This window comes from Procambarus clarkii, chromosome 68, assembly GCF_040958095.1.
Source record: "Procambarus clarkii isolate CNS0578487 chromosome 68, FALCON_Pclarkii_2.0, whole genome shotgun sequence".
Classification (NCBI taxonomy): Eukaryota; Metazoa; Arthropoda; class Malacostraca; order Decapoda; family Cambaridae; genus Procambarus; species Procambarus clarkii.
The window spans coordinates 5899165-5913028 of NC_091217.1; the positions used below are offsets into that span (position 1 = coordinate 5899165).

At 46.1% G+C, this 13864-nt stretch overlaps 1 protein-coding gene across 12 annotated transcripts in view; it reads right to left on the reverse strand.

The window, feature by feature from the left end:
- pum (pumilio) overlaps positions 1 to 13864 on the reverse strand; it is a 285433-nt gene that overhangs the window by 233426 nt on the left and 38143 nt on the right. For 8 of the 12 annotated variants that reach the window (XM_069310781.1, XM_045769383.2, XM_069310779.1 and 5 more), the window contains exon 4: positions 2005 to 2088. The exons of the other annotated variants lie outside the window; for them this stretch is intronic. In XM_069310781.1, the coding sequence (XP_069166882.1) occupies positions 2005 to 2088 (84 nt within the window). The remainder of the gene's footprint in view (positions 1 to 2004; positions 2089 to 13864) is intronic. 12 annotated transcript variants of the gene reach the window in all.

A 13864-nucleotide genomic window follows, 5' to 3' on the forward strand; every position in this document is an offset into this window, starting at 1 on the left:
TATTTATGGTATCTAGAGCTGTCACAATAGTGGTATTACACTAGTATAGGTAAGGTGTGCTAGTGTGGGAGGGGTGTGCTAGTATGAGGCGGGTATACTAGTGTGTGGGAGAGTATACTAATGTGGGAAGGGTGTAGTGGGGAGGGTGGGACTAGTATACTAGTGTGGGAACTAGAGAGTATATCCCACTTTAAGCGCGTTGCCCCAAGCAAAAGCTTCTTTAAGCTCAGCGGTGTTGCTCCACTGGCCACAGAGAGTCACCACCACCTCACCACCACCACTTCTCTCCCGCCAGTATGTCAATATTTCCAATCACATTCTCAGCCTGAAAAAATGCTGCGTTTGGGGGTGAACATTCGAGAAGTAACTTCCACTTACCTTCTCGCTGCACTTGACGTCTACAATGACCAAAATTTGAGCTGGAAAATGAAGGGTTATTCATCTTTCTTTCACACATCCCTCTTAACGGGGCGTCTTCTGCACTCAGCCCACTTATTATTCTACGTTCTCATATAAATAATTTTGTTATACTTACCTGCCATAGCTTTCAGTCTTTATCTGCCATGAACTATTGTCCGTAAGCTCTAGAAGGTTATCCAATCATCACTACACGTCGATAAGGCCCTACTGTAGAACCAGGGGCCAGATTCACGAAAGCACTTACAAACATGTCCATCTTTCCTCAATCTTTGACGGCTTTGGTTACATTTATTAAACAGTTTACAAGCATGAAAACTTCCCGTTCAACTGTTGTTATTGTTATAAACAGCCTCCTGGTGCTTCGGAGCTCATTAACTGTTTAATAATTTTAATCAAAGTCGCCAAAGATTGAGAAAAGATATACAGGTTCGTAAGTGCTTGCGTAACTGCTTCGTGAATCTGGCCCCTGGTACATATCTCCTCCGGCACTAAGTCAGGCTGTGGAGCTACATTCACCTTCACAAAATTGCTAAGTGAGCAGGAATACTCACACACCTGCGGGAGCCGGTCGGCCGAGCGGACAGCACGTTGGACTTGTGATCCTGTGGTCCTGGGTTCGATCCCAGGCGCCGGCAGAGAAACAATGGGCAGAGTTTGTTTCACCCTATGCCCCTGTTACCTAGCAGTAAAATAGGTACCTGGGTGTTAGTCAGCTGTCACGGGCTGCTTCCTGGGGGTGGAGGCCTGGTCGAGGACCGGGCCGCGGGGACACTATAAAAGCCCCGAAATCATCTCAAGATAACCTCTTGGGTGGCTTAATCTTCATCATCATCTCAAGATAACCTCAAGATCTCAAGATAACTACCTGCGAGACATTCACCTTCTACTACACACATTTGAGTAACAAATATAAAGTGTGACAGTCGTTGTGGCGAGGAAGTCCTCAACAGACTGACCTACAGTCAGTCCTGATCAACCAGGCTGTGACTCATACGTCAGGCTGCGAGCAGCCGCGTCCAACAGCCTGGTTGATCAGTCCGGCAACCAGGAAGCCTGGTCGACGACCGGGCCGCGGGGACGCTAAGCCCCGGAAGCACCTCAAGGTAACCTCAAGGTTACAGAGTAAAACTAAAATTCTTGTTTCGATGCAAATTAATTATATCTGTTGGGGAAACCTGACCTTGCAGGACACTATTCATAATATCAACACTAACAGATAAGGCCAAGTACATTAATACATGACGGAACAAGCAAGTTTCAAAGGACATGCTGAACTATGACAACTTAAACGGGCAATTTACACAAACAGGCCACCACTGTAGAGGTCCTGTGTAAAGGTGTCAAACCCTCATGACCTGACAAGCACCTGTCAAGTTGTGGCAAGCAACAATTTACCAATCGTACTTACACCAGACCAGTCTTGATAAAGAGCAAGAGAGGCCCATAAACACCAAACTATTCCTACTTACAAACACCAAAGACAAGTAGGTAATACCCAGTGAAGTATAAGAAGTAGGTAAGAAGGGTTATACTAACACGTATAGAACAGGAAGAGGTCAGTGAGGGGTGCCAGCCACTACTTACGTTTCTCACTGCAGAACCATGTAGTCCACCCATCTCCTGTTCATTATACACCACGCTGCCATTCACCCACTTCTCTCTACTTACCTGCAAATGAAAACATCAACGTCAGAAAATGTTACATCAAACCAAACATCAGAAAATAGAGAGACAACGACGTTTCGGTCCGTCGCGGACCATTACTAAGTCGCGTGATGACTTAACATTAACATTTTATACAAATGTTAAACATACATAAAGTCAAATTAATTAAATATAAATATATTTGGTCACGGTGAATATATTTAGTCCGTTCGCAAACAAATAATGCACATCTCTGCTTTACCTTTAGCCTGCCCAGTTAGAATGGTGTGCAGCATTCTAACTTTCACTGCAACTCGTGGTTAACTGCTTTCAACCTCTGTACACAGACGACACACTTAACACACACTATATATGCTCTGAGCCACTTTAACCGAGTCGACTTTTCTGAGGTAAAAAAAATCCACTAATCAGTCAGTCTCTTGGCCACAAGTTCAATATACAATACACACAGAAACCACAATAGCGTAATGCATCAAATGAACAATTTGATGACCATGTCGTAGCTCAGTCGATTAAGGCAGCGTCTGGGATGCTCCCGGTCGCAGGTTCGAATCCTCGTCGCGGCCCTTGTGGATTTGTTCAGTACACAATGTATTCCACTTGAGTGTTGTTACCTTGGTAGCCACATGTTGAAGGCACTCAATTACGCATTACTAGCTGGTACCAATACGCCTTCACACATAATACACTACGTTACTACACTACGTTAGGGGGGTAGAAATAGCCTAAGCTACTCTATCCCTTTGAGATGTATTTTTTCTTGTCTCGATAAACATACTTGAACTTGAACTACGTTACTTTCCATCTAGGTAGTCAATGTATAACACCATTACAGCGAGTGTTACCACAGTTGTACAATAACAGCCGTACTTGATTACAGTGACCAATGGTGACATTCAACAGTGTTACTGTACTAGAAAATGGAAGCGGCTCGCCAAATTGACATAACGTCCCGTTTTCTGTTCGCGGGGTCCTCTAGTAACTTAGGATAAGACACTTTAGTACGATAGTTTCTTGACGTTGGGAACGCTGGCGAGAACGGACTGCCAACAGAAGCAGGGACAGGATTCACCAAGCATCTACACAACTACGTACGAAACCTGTACATCTTTCAACCATCATGGCGACTTTTTCTACATTTATTAAACAGATTACCAGCGTGAAGACTTCATAACCCAAGTATATTATTGTTTTAAATTTCCTCACAGTGCTTCCGAACTCTTAAACTGTTTAATAAACAAAGCCGTCAAGATTAACATAAGATGTATAGGTTTCGTAAGTAGATGCGTAAATGCTTGATAAATTCTGGCCCAGATCTGTCTGAACTTGAGAAGTTCCTTGGCAAGAGGTGAGGAGTGAGCCTTGGCGTGCGTCGGGTGAGGGAATTATTGGGATCTAAGACCTGAGAAAAGTATGGGTCCCTCTTCGTCATCGCTGGTCTTTATCTCAGCCTAACCTGACCCGACCTCACCTCACCTATCCCAACCTGACCCTATCCCAACTTATATGATGTGCACAAGGTGTGTGAGGTCACGTTGATGTCATATTTATACTTACTGTACCAACTTGCTATACCAGGAAGGTATAGCAAGGTATATAGGAAGGTATATACTTGCTGTACCAGGAAGCCAACTGGCGACCTTGTCCAGAAGATCGGGCGGCGGGCGGCCCATATTAAGCCGTCCACGGTTTATGGGACGAGCGACCATTGTGCAGACAATGAGCAAGGTATTCACAGTGAACTGAGGAATCACAGTAATTCCCATTCCAAGGAATTATCTTCACGCGGGGATGTATGCCGTGGAACACTGGCGTGACAGTCAACTGTGGAACGTTAGGGAACAACGCAGGTGATAAGTGATATTGTTCCAGAGGCATTGTTGCAATAACTGGAACTGAGGGAAGAAGTACTAAAATTGCACGATGTGTTTCATGAGATATAATACATTATGAGTATCAATGTGAATTTACAATAGTGGCGGTGACACATTGAGAACTATGAGGCACAACCTCACGCCAGGGTCGGTATCAGTATCAAGAGCCTTATACTTGCACGTCTTGTTCATCACTCATCACCCCATCCACTCACTGTGAATAAGTAACAGGGTTTTTTCCCAGTGGTAAAACTGGCGAGTCAAGATAAGCGTAGGCAGATCACTCATGAAGAGTGAGAGAGGAAGGTAGGAGTGAGGTGATCTTCACAGGGAGAGGTGAGACAGCAGTTATCATGGGACAGGATTGATTGAAGAGTGATGAAGATTAAGCCACCCAAAAGGTGGCACGGGCATGAATAGCCCGTAAGTGGTGGCCTTTTTGAGCCATTACCAGTATCAATAGATGATACTGGAGATGTGTGGAGGTGCGACTGCATCCTGCGTGACGGGAGATGTCTCCTGTGTGGGATAGGAGCAGATCCTGAGTGTCTATTCCACCTCGAACTCTCCACTTGTCACTCGCTAGAAAATGAAACTGTTTTGCCTAAGAAGAAACTAACGAACCTAACCAACCCACCTAACCTATAGGCCGATGCATACAAAACTTCAATATTACGGTGCTCTTTTACGAATGTCGCGTTGTGCAGGAATAGACCACTCCGTTAACACTGCGACGCATTAGGTGAGAGGAAGGGTTGGGAAGATCCTCCAGGTTAACTATTAGATATACCTTACTAAATGGGCGTCGACCCAGTATACCCAGGACACGCTCTCCCTCGGCTCCCTTCCACAAACCCCACTCCCCGTCCCCAGTCTCCGTCCCACACCTGGAGCATACCTGGAGAGTATGTCAGGAGTTTTTCTACTCCCCGAGCCCGGCCAGAGGCCACACTCACCAACCTCCCTCTTCACGCCACCCCAAATCCTCCCTCCCCCCCTAAAAAAATCCTTCCCCCCCTCCCCATCTCGTTCTCGACCCCAACCCCCTGTCCTCCTCCACACACCCCTCCATCTCCACCATATATAACCATATTCCCTCTTCATTATCTCGACCACTAACCAAATGCTTGCTCTTAGAATGTAAATGTGTCATCTTTTATACAAATGCCCCAAGACTGCCTGCTTGATGGGGTTCTGGGAGTTCTTCTACTCCCCAAGCCCGGCTCGAGGCCAGGCTTGACTTGTGAGAGCTTAGTCAACAGGACTACGGACTCGGGGTAAATAATTTCACATCCACAGACTTCGTGAAGGAGAGTCTGCGGGGCAGTGTTGACCCTGACCCCGCTATGACACTCCAGATGAAATCTCAATTAATCCTGCAATATTTAATGAGTCTACCCTGACGCGTCTGGCCTCCAACCTGGAATAAACCTTATCTCTTGCAGATATAAATAAGTGAAGAATTGTGTCGCACAGCGTATAGGGCACCCCAAGGCTTGAGTATGCTTTGTCTTGTATTCACCTAGTTGTGCTTTGCGGGAATTGAGCTTGAAATCGAAATTGAAATAAGTTTATTGAGGTAAAATACACACAAAGGGATGAGGTAGCTCAAGCTATTCTCACCCCGTTCAGTGCATCGTGTTAATACATACATAGACACACATCACAAACAATAAACATATTACCAAACATTCTGAGAGATAAACATATACATTCCTCCTTAACACAAGTAGTATGGTATCAGACGTACACACAAATACTTTTATGACCTAGGTATACTGTATAGACAATTTGGGATTGAGCTTTGCTCTTTGCTCCTCTCAACTGTCAATCAACTGTTACTAACTATTTATTTATTTATTTTCCCACACACCCAGGAAGCAGCTCCGTAACAGCTGTCTAACTGCCAGGTACCTATTTACTGCTAGGTAACAGGGGCATTCAGGGTGAAAGAAACTTTGCCCATTTATTTCTGCCTTGTCCGGGAATCGAACCCGGGCCACAGAATTACGAATCCTGCTCGCTGTCCACTCAGCTACCAGACCCCCCCCCCCATGCGCTCTGGCTTTGGTGTCCACAGCGCATTGGGGGGGGGGACTGCGTGATATATAAATAAAAATAATTTTGAGGCAATTGAGTAACTTGAACTCCATTGCCAAGTTCAAGTCACTCCATTGCTTCAAAATTATTTTCTTTGTTAATATTATTATTATTATTATTATTATTATTATTATTATTATTATTATTATTATCTTTTGTGACAGCCTAAAAGTTTATGATGACAGAGTACCGTAATATTTGCGTAAAGGACTGGTTGTGTTACGTTGTGTTATTTTCCTTATCATGTCCGGCACCTGGTGACTGGGGAGCACACCCAGAGTTGGCCACATACACGTGTGCACAATATACTCCTGGACCCACCCTATACCAAATATGTTGTGTATACGTAACTTTATTGTGTGGTGGTGATTACATTCCCATTTTACACACACACACACACTTGGGTAAGACGCTGGAGGGGCCAGAATCATTAATATCGACGAAAATGTTGAAAAACTTCGAGGTAAAGTAAAAACACGTTTAAAAATAGTCGTAAAATGTGGCATCTCCTTGGTGTTAAGAATGTGTCTTGTTGTTGTTGTCTAAGATGCAGCCACTGGGGACAAAATGATCCAAGTGGCGTGGGTTACGGGGAGCCCGTGGCGGACTTTTTAATGTGTCTTTAAGTAATATTATGCCTTTTTCTTCTCTTTTTTTTTTGTCTTGTTCTCCTGGAGATGAGGCCAGTACCACGAGAGTACTGGCTGGTCTGCTACACATTCCTCGGCTAGAACTGAGGAATGCATGTCTGAAGTCTGGTGTCTGAAGCAAGGGTGTCTTACCTGACCGCTGGACACACAATTCAGATCCATCTCTCTCTGACATCCTGTATATGTTAACTTCTTGAGAGGATTATATACTCGACAAGTTAATGGTTCAAATTATACCCCAACTCCTCTGTTGTTTCCTTCCCGGAAGAAGCACTCAAACTTTGTTGAATATTTTATTAGCCAGCGACTACGCTCTCAGATGGCATTTATTGATCACCAAACTGCTTTTGATACAGCAAACACGGAACTAATCTTAGAACAACTAGCCTCTTTCGGAGTGAAGGGAAGGCTGTTGACATGGCTCAGGAGAGTACCAGTGTAACAGAACCGCCTCATTCTTCTTTAATGGAAGTAACTTTCTGCACATTTTCAGTTGGGTACACCTCAGGGTTGAGTGCTTAGCCCAACACTGTTCAATATCTTGGTGCACATATTAATAACTGACATTCCTACACTAGCTGACGAAGCTGTCATCAGTTATGCTGACATTTGTATTGTTCCAAATAACCAAACTAGATTACAAGCTCTACTTGATTAACACGCTGCCAAAAGCATTGAATGCTGTCTCATTTCCTCTGCAACTCGGCAAACATTTGTTCTCTGGGCCCCTGTCAGTTCTTGACGTCACCACACTAAGAGCTTCATCACTTTTTCAGTCGTGAAATCTCGAAAAACTTTTACTTTGTCATTATTCATTTACATATAAACAAGACTGTACAATTGGATATGCAAATATATGGTTATACACTGTGGCACAGTCGGTAAGAGGGGAAGGAATGACGTAGCCGGTAACAGGTGAAGGAATCCTAAGGAAGCCTTTACGTGTGAGTGATACACTTCGATAATCAATGCAAGGAAAGCTTGGGTAAGTGGGTACTTATAAGTTCAGTAAAACACTTCCTGTGCAAGTTATGAGAGGGATAATTCCGTCAACTACTTTTACGTGAAGCAGTGTCACATATTGCAAGCTTAACATCTTCAACAACCTAAAAGTTTCTTGGTAGTTCTGGTCGAGATGAAAGTTTGCGATGACATCCAACCTGGCGACTTGGAGGCTTACAGAGAAACTCGCAATTTATTTTTACAAATTTGTGGAAGAGACATTAGTTATTGTCATCACAATTACAAATTCAAGGACATGAAATACTGATTTAAGTTCTACGACTGAACAAGTGATATCTTGAGATGATTTCGGGGCTTTAGTGTCCCCGCTGCCCGGTCCTCGACCAGGCCTCCACCCCCCAGGAAGCAGCCCGTGACAGCTGACTAACACCCAGGTACCTATTTTACGGCTAGGTAACAGGGGCATAGGGTGAAAGAAACTCTGCCCATTGTTTCTCGCCGGCGCCTGGGATCGAACCCGGGACCACAGGATCACAAGGCCAGCGTGCTGTCCGCTCGGCCGACCGGCTCCCGTATAATGACGATATTTGTACCGGGTTTTATCCCCCCCCCCCCTCACTCAAGTCCCCTGTATCACGGGTAATGTTGTAGGTCACCTTGTCTGTCTGACCTCCACACGCCTTGCGTCACAGCAAGCGATCAGTGTCACTACATGAGGTGCTGGTGAACCTTGTCACAACACACCATCACTATAGTCTCCTGTACCAATATAAGTGTTCTCCCACTACAAATATTGACATTTTCAGTAGTTTTTGGCAGGATTTTGTATAAGTGCTCTGTCACTCTATATGAGATAAGTACACAGGTTGCTCTGAAAGTGTTTTACAGCAAATGCTCTTTGAAATGTTAAGTTCTCATTTCAGTAGCCGTGTTCCATGTAAATGTGTGTACAACAATTGTACAAAGGCACGTGTTCTAGACACTGCACGTGTTCTAGACACTGCACGTGTTCTAGACACTGCACGTGTTCCAGCCACTGCACGTGTTCCAGCCACTGCACGTGTTCCAGCCACTGCACGTGTTCCAGCCACTGCACGTGATCTACGCACTGCACGTGTTCCAGCCACTGCACGTGTTCCAGCCACTGCACGTGATCTACGCACTGCACGTGTTCCAACCACTGCACGTGATCTAGGCACTGCACGTGTTCCAGCCACTGCACGTGATCTAGGCACTGCACGTGTTCCAGCCACTGCACGTGTTCCAACCACTGCACGTGATCTAGGCACTGCACGTGTTCCAGCCACTGCACGTGTTCCAGCCACTGCACGTGTGCTATGGCCCCATCGTCCTGAGAGAGCCCAATATTCACTCTTAGTGTTGTGTGTCGCTGACAAGTCTTGTGTACACCAGAGGCTGCCAGCCCGGGCCCCAAGCCCATAGTGGAGTCTACCTGTGTTGTGTTGTTGACCTGCGGGCCGCTCCAAACAACAGCCTAGTGGACCAAACTCTCACAAGTCAAGCCTGGCCTCGGGCCGGGCTTGGGGAGTAGAAGAACTCCCAGAACCCCATCAGCCAGGTATCAACCAGGTACCTGGCAAGTATGGTTTAAGGCTTCCCGACATTCACCCACTACTCACCGTGATGGAACATTACCAAGTAGATCCTGATTAAAACTATTACATTGTTTTCTCCTCCAGTTTTGACTGTGATAAAACAGTAATAGTAATATTTATGGAGTATAATTATAAAGCGAAAGTTCTTTAGTTACGAGTATGCGTAGAGTCAATGTTACCAGCATTAGCGCGTTGGGTTTTAATATAACTTTCCCGAGCATATGGTGACAAGCAGTGTGTCGTCATTATATGTCAGTGTTTACAGTGTCGTCATCATACACCAGTGTTGACACTGTGTGTCGTCATCATACTCCAGTGTTGACAGTGTGTGTCGTCATCATACACCAGTGTTGACACTGTGTCTCGTCATCATACGTCAGTATTGACACTGTGTGTCGTCATCATACACCAGTGTTTACACTGTGTGTCGTCATCATACGCCAGTGTTTATACTGTGTGTCGTCATCATACGCCAGTGTTGACACCGTACACCATCATCCTGGTGGTTGCTTACACACTTGCTCTCCGTGTACTCACACACCTCACTGGAAATTCGTTTTCATGCAAACACACAAGGAATGACTGGGTGGCCTCAGCTGCACTTGCTCGTGAAGCTTACACTGTCACGCACGCGTTCACGCTAAGAGCTCACTTTCCCCGGCACCCCGCCCCTGCTCCCCACCACCCCTACCTCCCTGCCTCCCCAGCACCCCACCTCCCGACCAGGGGAGAGGGGGGAGGTAGCCAGCTGGCGCCAGCAATTACTATCGCTACGCTGACTTGCAGGACGAGGCGGTAATGAGGCAGTAGCAGCGCGGAGAGCAGCAGCAGCAGCAGGGAGGGTAGATGCCTCCACCTGGTGCCCCCCGGATGCCGCTTCAAGGGGCCCTCGTCACCTAACAGCCTCCAGTTGTACGCCCCGCAAACACAACGTCATCCCCCGTGTCAACAGCCAAATGATACACGCTCATTTTGTCTACTCGGCTGGTGCACTAGTCTGGCACCAGTCTGGTACCAGTCTGGCACTAGTCTGGTACCAGTCTGGTACCAGTCAGGCACTAGTCTGGTACCAGCCTGGTATACAGGTCTGGTACACTGGTCCTTTCACAAGGGCGTCATCCGGTAAATATTCCTTTGGGATGACAGTGAAGATCTAATGTATTGCTAGATTTATTGCCTCAGAAATATGTTCAACCAGACATGAAAACAGACAGATTTACAAACAAATGAACAAAAACACACACGGAAGATTCCCTACAACCAATCTAGCACGCTTATATAACAAGGAATTATTACGATAAATGTAACTGATATATTCACAAAATTACCTCAGGAATTTTAATATCACTTCGTATTCATGTTTTTTCCACGTTTATAGGGACGGTGTGAGCACAACGCCCCACACAACACTGCAGCAGGAAGGCTGTAATCTTGTGTGAAAGAAGTGGGATATCAGTTTAGGATAGCAGCTATACTTGAAGACAAAAAATCTAAATCTACGTAAAAATTGATGATACTACACACACTGTTGAGGAGTGCTTGGTGGAGGCAGTTTCTTGCGTAGCGTTCACGGCGATGCTCTCCTCCCATGGTGGAGACTACCACTACTCACCTGTAGTTTCCATACCATACCTCTATGAGTACTTGCATCCATGTCAGATCCTTACTATTACACATTGCCTTCCTCGACGGCAACATTTTCTCTCACAGAGGCTCATGTTATCATAAACAACTACATTATCCAAGCGTACAGACTCACTCGCTCACCCTCCTCGCCTTCCTTCATTTATCTTATCCCACAAAAACAGTTTCCTAGTGATGACTCTTGGTCTGTAGAAAGGCCTTAGGGATGAAATACAGTAATTAATTTTTCGCCTTTAGCTGCTAACGTGCTTTCAGCCTGCTCCTTCTTTCTAAGAGATTCCTTGATTAGTTACTGCTTTTATAACTTTCTTGAGTTCACCCACTGTCCCTCGTTCCATTTTTTTTTTAATTTTCAAGATCTCTTGCGAGCATTCAGACTACTGTACCCTTGGGGTGCCATGTATTTTACCTCGAAGTGTTTGTAATGAAATCTGTTGTCATTAATGAATTCCTGATTGTTGACCAGAGCACACACTAGTTAGTGAAGGGACGACGACGTTTCAGTCCGTCCTGGACCATTCTCAAGTCGATCGACGACCGAAACGTCGTCGTCCCTTCACCTTCTAGTGTGTGGTCTGGTCAACATTCTTCAGCCACGTTATTGTGACTCATCGCCTGCACCATACTTTGTTTTAAGAACACAACACACTCTATGCCAAAAAAATTTCCCTATGCCACAAAAATTTACTTTCTAAGATCATGTTTGGTGTTCATTCATGAGATTTTTTTATAGTGAGTAAACATGAGAGACATTAGTGAGGCAGTACTAATGTCTGTCTGTGAGGGGGGGGGGGGGGTGTGACGCTATACGAGGGAGCTCAAGTGTGGCCGAGGTTACGGTGCTGGGAGGGTCAGCCAAGGCCACGAAATGGCCCTGGCACTACTCACCCAGCGAGCCTCCACCCCGTCCACCCTCCTATTCCACCCCCGTCCCACACCACCTCCGGCACCATACCTTGTACCACACCCTCTGCCACCCTTCCAAAACTTTATCCACCCATGAACAACCATATTGTTTGAGCGCCTCTTTCTTCCCCTTTGTTAGAGCAGACAATGACGCCAAGGTACCGATAGTGGTCAAGCATATATAGCTATATGGTCGGAATCTATCCATCTTACAAGTTTGCAGGAAGCTATGACACAGCTCCAGATATGAAGGTCATCCTACAGGACCTCCAAGTTACCTTCGTCGCAACAACACCTGCCACACCAACTGAGGCAACACCTGACCCAGCAACTGAGGCAACACCTGACCCACCAACTGAGGCAACACCTGACCCACCAACTGAGGCAACACCTGACCCACCAACTGAGGCAACACCTGACCCACCAACTGAGGCAACACCTGACCCACCAACTGAGGCAACACCTGACCCACCAACTGAGGCAACACCTGACCCACCAACTGAGGCAACACACAGCAGTACAACACCCAATGTGACCCCTATTCTTGCCAACTCAGACACACAGCCAATTATAACTAGAGCTGACAATCCAGCAGGGCCCACCGCACCCGTTCAAGAGTAACATCAAAACTCTAGCAGCCAGAACAGACCTGGAAGGGCGGGACACAGGCGTGGCCGCCCTGATCAACATGCTTGGCTTCCATACACTCAGCCGCGTAATAACCATCACAGTCACGCGCTGCATTACCAAACTCAGCAGTCCTGAACAACATCAATACCACCAGCAGCAGCAGCAGCAGCAGCAGCAGCAGCAGCAGCAGCAGCAGCAGCAGCAGCAGCACGGATCTCAACTCTTGAATTGGCGGCTGAGTGCTGGCAGTAATTAGTCTTGACAACCTCCCAACCTCGTAGATTGTTGACCAGACTACACACTAGAAGGTGAAGGGACGACGACGTTTCGGTCCGTCCTGGACCATTCTCAAGTCGATCCCAACCTCGTAACATTTCCCTGCAATGGCTGCAATCGCATGGGGCATACTGTCGAAAAATGCCAGCGAAGAGGACATCAAGTGGATACTTGTCGAATCAAAAGGAATTTTGAAGTGACAGAAACAGATGTTTAGAGACCTAATCTTGGTGTAACACGAGGGGGGGGGGGGTTCTCTCTCTGATGTACTCTTCAACCCCTTCACCCCTCTGCCCATATTCTATTTACTTCTCTTCTACCAAGGGAACCCAGAGCTACTCTAAGCCGAATCCCACGCCACTTGGTCTTAGCCGTTTTGACCGGCTAAGATTCTACAGCCTCACGACGTGGTACTAGACTTATAGCAAACTCAAGAGTCTCCTTCTGCTGCCACCACCAGACCATTAACACGAAGCGCAATAACCGGGGTCTGGACCGATTAAGCTCTCAATAAACTTTGGGGCTTGATCCCCAGTTATTTGGAATAGGAGGGAAGAATCTACGTTAAGTGTGGGGAATTATAGCAAACAAAGGGATAGCTGAACTCTTATGCTTACATTACTCGAATCTACTCGAACTGGCTTTGGGACAAGGGGGAATGGCCAGTCCTCCTCTGAGAGCTAGAACCAACTGATCTGAATGCCTTGCTGCAGGGAAACATGAACAGCCAAGCAAACGCCTTCACCAGTCGTATACTATACCTGCAGCACAGGTGTATTCCTCATGGGTAGTATACTAGCAAGCTTTCTGATCACCTTTGGTTTGGATATCGTTGTTATGGCAGCCGAAGCCAAAAACAAGGCCTGGAGAAGATTTAAAAGGCTTCCTTCGGTTTATAACATTTATAGACGCTTTTGTCGTATAGTGAGAGGTTCAAAAGTGGTCATGTCCAGATTGGAATCAGAAACTTAAAGAAAACTTGCATCCAGAAGAGTCTCTTCATCCTGAGTTAAAGATCTGCAAGGATATTTGTCAGCAGACTCAGTCCCGCTTCTTAATCTGGAGGATAGAACTATTGCAACTAGTAATCAGGAGAAGGCTGATCAACTGGCAAACAATT